Consider the following 7,009-nt stretch of genomic DNA (forward strand, 5'->3'; position numbering starts at 1 on the left):
TGACGTGCTGACACAAATTTCAAATGATTTTCAATGGTCACATTGTCGCGTCCAGTGTAGACAGACTTTAGCTGATGCGGCGCGTCCGGTGTAGACACGGTGTAACGGTTGCCTGCTACATTACAGTACATAAAATTTCACTTACCACATAAACAGAGTAAGTAGAGATGAGTGAGGACGATGGCGAATGCTTTGCAGATCCTCAGCACCACTGACAAACATATAATCTTGTAAAATGTGTGGTAACTTAAGTACTGCTGCTCCATAGTATAAACAGAGTATGTGTGATCGCGAATCTCGAAAGTGAAGCTAAAAAGCGATTCAAAAGTGCATTCAAAAGCGCAGTTTCAATGCCAGGTATAATAACGGCTCCCTGATGCCCAAAATATATATGTAGTATAATTACCCAATGATATAACTGTGAAAGAAAATATTGAAATATATATTTTCCTCTCATCTCGTATTTATTCCTTTTAGGGGTTCCGTATACACATAATTTTCTTTCCGAACATGGTATTAGGATGCGGCGGATTGCGGGTATGGGGGGGGGGGGGCTATCACGATGCCGGCTCAACATCGTGATGTCTATCAGCCATCGGCGATGGGCGATGCCATCGTCTATCAGCCCAACCCTACTGTAACATGTTTTTTCATTCAACAAGAATGCATTATTCCGAAGGAAATTACAATTTTGCACCAACATCAGTATTTTCAGTGTACTATTAATTGGTTTGTCTCATTTAAAAATATTATGTCCCGTTAATACAATTACAGAAATCAGTATGACTATGCTAAACGCGCTGATGATTTCCTGGTTTTATGTAGCCCCTCCCTCAGAAATAGACGATGGGCTCTGATTGGTTAGCTAGCCCAGTGTGTTATGACTGGCTAAACCGCCTCTAGTGCGCGTCTAAACATCCCGGCCCCCTCGCCTCAGCGGCATGTGCTCCGGTTTTATTGTAAACAATGGCTTCATCAATAATGCTCATCAAATTGAGCCCGATTGAGACGCAGAGGATAATAGTGAAGTGGATCGTGCAGAACCTGTGCAAGCACACGGCTCTTAATGTTATGTTTTTTGTTTGTTGTTGTCTCATACTTTTAGATACGCTGTTATTTGTAAATGCTACTGCTTCTGTTAGCTTTTAATATACGGTTTTATCCTGATTAAAGCTTTAATACAGTACGGCAAGCGCATGCTCGTCCATGTATAATGCTTCTCATAGCTATGTGAAAATAAGTGTATAATTGGAACAGTTCATTGTTGGAGCTGAGCTGATGATCTGAATGAGAGAGAGAGAGAGAGAGAGAGAGAGAGAGATTTCCTGGTTTTATGTAGCCCCTCCCTCAGAAATAGACGATGGGCTCTGATTGGTTAGCTAGCCCAGTGTGTTATGACTGGCTAAACCGCCTCTAGTGCGCGTCTAAACATCCCGGCCCCCTCGCCTCAGCGGCATGTGCTCCGGTTTTATTGTAAACAATGGCTTCATCAATAATGCTCATCAAATTGAGCCCGATTGAGACGCAGAGGATAATAGTGAAGTGGATCGTGCAGAACCTGTGCAAGCACACGGCTCTTAATGTTATGTTTTTTGTTTGTTGTTGTCTCATACTTTTAGATACGCTGTTATTTGTAAATGCTACTGCTTCTGTTAGCTTTTAATATACGGTTTTATCCTGATTAAAGCTTTAATACAAGACAGAATTGCGATTCATATATGAATATATTTTTTTCGTGCACCCCTAGTTTTCTCTTCCTCTTCTCTAAAGCAGCACAATATGGCCTCTCCTCCTTCATTGAATGAAATAACCCACATGCACAGTAGTAAATGCTGCTCGATTTCTTCAAGAGCCGTTATTCACTCATAACGTGCATTTGAAAAAGCTACACACGCCAAACAACTTAAAGAGCATTATCCAACAAAAGAGAACATTTAATAACATGATTTTACTCCACAACATCAGCCGAGTGTTTAAAATAACTTCATTTTGTGATCCGATGTGGCTTCTTATCACAGAACGAGGCCATGTAGATTAGCATTGTATTATAAATAGTGCTGGGCGGTATGACCAAAACTTTATATCACTGTATTTTTCAAAATTATACCGGTTTCACGGTACACAAAGGTTATTTTTTTTCATGCATGACCGGGTGTTAACCATATTTTCTACTGATTGAGAGAGGAAATACTGCAGTAGATTGACTTAAAATGCCCTATTTTACTGTCATGAGTTAATATTGTCAACAAATACCACACTAAATAGTGACTAAACACGACCCCTTTTAATACGTTAACCAGGAGTCACAGGAGTGCATCTACACTAAAGAGCGGCTATGCGGTTGTTTTGGCTATATTACTTTTTTGTCTCATGCAGCGCACTGCCTGTGTCTGAGTAACAAACTAAAAAAAACAACAAACAAAAAAGTGCATGTGATATTAACAGACGAACTACGCTCATATTTATAATTCCAAACAAAGTGACAGGTGCTAGGAAATGCTGTTTTGTACTCATTTATTGATGAGTTGGCTGCGGTGCGGTCAACTGAATGCGCTGCTTCTCTGCCGCTCACTGCACAGAACAGACGCCGAGAGAGGTGACACTTACCCGGGAAAGTCAGACCTCGCGTACGCGGGACAGCACTGGCGAAATCCTCCAACTGAACCATAGCTAAAGGTTTATCCAAAAAAGTCACTAGGTTTGTCAATATGAATATTCTATGGAAAAAGGCCGCTAAAAGGGCCTGAAAGTTGCTAAATCTAGAGCTAAAGTTGCGCTTGTGTGTGTGTGACTCATCTGAGTTGTGTTAGTAACACATACAGCTGTTCCCTCACCACAGAGCAACAGTGAAAAGGGACCCCTTTCAAACAGTTTCGCGTTCCGAATGTTGTTTAAGCGACATTTTTATTTTTGTATAGCGGTATTGTAAAAATTAATATCATAACAAAAATAAACACCGGTATTCGGTATGAACCAGTATACCGCCCAGCACTAATTATAAATATACTTTATAATTTTAACACCAGAGATGGCTTGAAGAACACAGATGAACCATTTATTGTTGTGGTCATGTGTTTACTGTCTTCATGTTTGATCAGTTAAAGTGTTTGTATATTCTTTTTATTCAACATACTAGGTAACAAATTTATGCTTTAAAAGTAGGGTAATCATAGCAGGTTTATCCATATTCTGTCCATTTAAATGTCTGTGTTTAGCTTCAAATGGCATCAACACAACACAACAATACTTTTTTTCTCTTATTCCATGGATTTTACCCGTTTCCCTCCACCTGTTACCAGTGTTTTTTCTCCCACCACAATGAGCACGCAGCTGCAAGTGACGTAACTATGACATCTACTCCAAATTGGTCTATAGTTCTCTCTAAAGAAATTTGTGAAGTATGTTTGCTCAAGAATGTTTTGAGTTTGAACATTCTGAGTTTGTTTAATACTGTTGGAGTATGAATGCAATTTTTGTTAAAAAAAATTAATCCACTTTTTTATTCCAGATTTTTTTATTTATAAATGTTCAGTATTATTTTAAATAGGACAAGGACAAACAAGACTTAGATAAGTAATAAACTGCATTTCTAAATCAGTAAAACCGCAAATATTGTCTTAAATAAAGTCTTATGATGCAAATTGTATTTTGTGGCCCTTTGCATTTTATGTGGTTTAAATGTCCACATAATGGCCCCCTGGGCCTCTGAACTTGAGTACCCCTGCTGTATAGAAACCAGCAGCATTGTTCCTAACCTCTTTATGTTGAAGATGGTCTCCCAGTGTTTCTCCGTCATGTTTTTGATGAGCTGCACCTCGTCTAGAACCAGGTGCCTCCAGCGCCTCCTCAGGAAGTGAGACTGATCTTTCAGTAGGAGCTTGTATGAAGTCACACACACGTGGAAGCTGTTGGGCTCACACCACCGCTGCACACATTAGACAATAGTGGGAAAGTGAGAACAGACAAAAACAAAACATGGACAAATGTGCCCACTCAATCATCAAGGATCTAAATGACCTACAAACTAATTTGAAAACTACTTAGGGGAATTATCTAATGCAGTGGTTCCCAACCACGTTCCTGGAGGCCCCCCCAACACTGCATGTCCATGTTCCATGTCTCCTTTATCTGACACACCCATTTCTGGTCTTGGAGTCTTAGCTAATGAGCTGATGATCTGAATCAGGTGTGCTTGATTAAAGAGACACGCAAAATGTGGAGTGTTGGGGGGCCTCCAGAAATGTGGTTGGGAACCTAATGCAAAAACTGATGCACAACAGCTAGGCCACAGCAACAGGGATGGATAGACCGGTGGCAGTATGAGAGAGTACATAGCAGGCTGGTTTGCTTTCTCTGGTTCATACCGATCTCTTGTATCTGCGCTGCCTTCTGCTGCCAAGGTACAGGAGTATCTTCAGTCCAGGACACCAGCGTTTAAACTCCATCTCCCAGTTCAGCAGCTTACAGGTCCTCACCACCACTAAATGCGGCCCCCAGATACCTGCAGCAACCACATGACAGCAGAATGTGTTGCATTTTATTCTTAAAAATACAACAAACAAATGCTATGAGAAGAAAACCAAATATCATCGACTCTATAAAGGTGGCAAATGTGGTTGGTGGTGGTACCCTGGTTGCAGGCCAAGTGAGCAAAATAAGCCACAGTCTGTACAGTTTTGCCAAGGCCAGTTTCATCTGCCAGGATGCCGTTAAGGTTTTTGCGGTGGAGGCTTGCCAGCCACTCCACCCCTACCTGCTGGTACTCTCTCAGAGAGCCGTGCAGCAGAGCAGGAGGAGAGGAACGACTCTGAAAGGAAAGGGTTCATGAGCCATAAGACAATCAGACACTGTGCGACCACTGCTCAATTGAATTTTTAAGACTCACAGTTAGAGTGGTCCTGGCGCTGCCTTTGGGGAGAATCAGGTCCGTTGCTGCAGCAACCTCAGCGATATCCTTTGTGGGCTTCCCATCAGGGCCAAAAGCCATCCGCTCGGCCCCACGGTACTGATCCATGCTCAGCAAAGAGTCTATCAGCACTGCATCATGTGGACTGTCCAACGGAGGATCCATGTCTGAACAGAGAAGATAATAAACTGTTACTGTGACATCAAATCAATATACTGTCAAAAGTACTGATTTATTTGAATTCTTGGGGCTCTAAAGTTAGTTCTTAAGCAGTATATGTACACAAACCATCAGCTTCCTCTCGGTCTTCATCTTCGCTCTGGCTGGAAGGCTGCGGCCACTCAAAGCCCTCTGCGTAAGCACCAGCATACTGCTTCACCAGATCATCCAATGGCACTTCAGCTACAAGACACAGACACAGTTTATAGCAGTGGCTGTCCCATATGAGTTTTCAGTGGCTGATAACTACAGACTGAAGTGGCTGATGGTCGATGTAATTCAGATTTATAATTACCCAGCAATTTTGCATACTGAAAACATTATAAATAAATTAATTAGGCTGAAAAATATGTTGTACATAAAATTAAATCGTATCAAAAATTCACTAAAAACATTTGAAAACATTTACTAAATTATTAAAAAAAGCATTGTCAAGTGTATGAACAGATTTATATAACTACATAATGTTTCAAATATTTTTGAGAAGGCATGATCAATAAACTTAAAAATGCCCAAAATCAGTATTACAAATTTCAGTCGATGTCTAAACATGCAACACTCTATGCTCGTACATAGTCTGATATATTTCCAAAATTTTGAGGATAACAAAAAATGTATTACCGTTTAAAGACATGCCCATAAGTTTAAAATGTAAAACTTACTAGGGCTGAAAGATTTTGGAAGATTTTTTTTACATATATTGCAATTTAATATGCAATTATTTTTTAAAGCTCTTTATGTTCTGTATTATTCAACAAAGATAAGCTATAAATCATTGTATAATATGATCAACACAATATTAGATAGATGAAACATAAATGTTCTTTTCTGTAGGCCAGGCCTATATGTTACGATGAAATTAGGTGATGCATGAATTGATATGAATGACATTTTTATTTCCCAAGTACAATCACAGTATACTGACTGATTTGTTGAACTTTCATCCTTGTAAGCATGTAATAATTATGACAACATAAAGCACTAACAAATAAGCCTGATGTAAACATTAATATGAAAGTCAGTAACAAATCACACAATCTAAAGTAGATTGCAGAAATATAAAAACAAATGTAAATGTTTTTTTGCTTTACCACACTACTTTAGGTAATTCAAAGTCACTGTAATAAACATATGTAAACATGTGGACTGCACTTTTTAAACACTGTTAAATTTAGACAGACTTTAAATAAATAAATAAGAATATATATTAGTGCTGGGCGGTATGACCAAAAATTTATATCACGGTATTTTTCAAAATTATACCGGTTTCACGGTACATGATGGTATTTTTTTTTTCATGCATGACCAGATGTTAACCATATTTTCTACTGATTGAGAGAGGAAATACTGCAGTATATTGACTTATGACAGTAAAATAGGGCATTCTGAGTGAATATTGTAAAAAAAATCCCACACTAAATAGTGACTAAACACAACCCCTTTTAATACGTTAACCAGGAGTCACTCTCATTTATAATCGTGGCATTGTCTGATAAAATCAACATGCATCTACACTGAAGAGCAGCTATGCGGTTGTTTTGGCTATATTACTTTTTTGTCTCATGCAGCGCACTGACTGCATCTGAGTAACAAACTAAAAAAAAAACAACAAACTAAAAAAAGTGTATGAAATATTAACAGATGAACTACGCTCATATTTATAATTCCAAACAATCAGTAAGCGACAGGTGCAACTGAATACACTGCTTCTCTGCCGCTCACTGCACAGAACAGACGCCGAGAGAGGTGACACTTCTCCGGGACAGCTCTGGCGAAATCTTCCAACTGAACCATAGCTAAGGTTTATCCCAAAAAGTCGCTAGGTTTGTCAGTATGAATATTCTATGGAAAAAAGCCGCTAAAAGGGTCTGAAAGTTGCTAAAT

The 7,009-nt window shown here is 39.2% G+C and overlaps 1 protein-coding gene across 1 annotated transcript in view; it reads right to left on the bottom strand.

The window, feature by feature from the left end:
• Positions 1 to 7,009, bottom strand: part of LOC107566015 (E1A-binding protein p400-like) — a 51,919-nt gene that overhangs the window by 23,299 nt on the left and 21,611 nt on the right. Inside the window, exons 19-24 of the mRNA XM_016251368.1 lie at positions 5,195 to 5,308; positions 4,886 to 5,073; positions 4,630 to 4,807; positions 4,365 to 4,501; positions 3,605 to 3,925; positions 3,276 to 3,289 (exon numbers count right to left, since the gene is read on the bottom strand). Of these exons, the coding sequence (XP_016106854.1) occupies positions 3,276 to 3,289; positions 3,605 to 3,925; positions 4,365 to 4,501; positions 4,630 to 4,807; positions 4,886 to 5,073; positions 5,195 to 5,308 (952 nt within the window). The remainder of the gene's footprint in view (positions 1 to 3,275; positions 3,290 to 3,604; positions 3,926 to 4,364; positions 4,502 to 4,629; positions 4,808 to 4,885; positions 5,074 to 5,194; positions 5,309 to 7,009) is intronic.

The sequence above is a fragment of the Sinocyclocheilus grahami genome, unplaced genomic scaffold, assembly GCF_001515645.1.
Source record: "Sinocyclocheilus grahami isolate Dianchi unplaced genomic scaffold, SAMN03320097.WGS_v1.1 scaffold1041.1, whole genome shotgun sequence".
Taxonomy (NCBI): domain Eukaryota; kingdom Metazoa; phylum Chordata; class Actinopteri; order Cypriniformes; family Cyprinidae; genus Sinocyclocheilus; species Sinocyclocheilus grahami.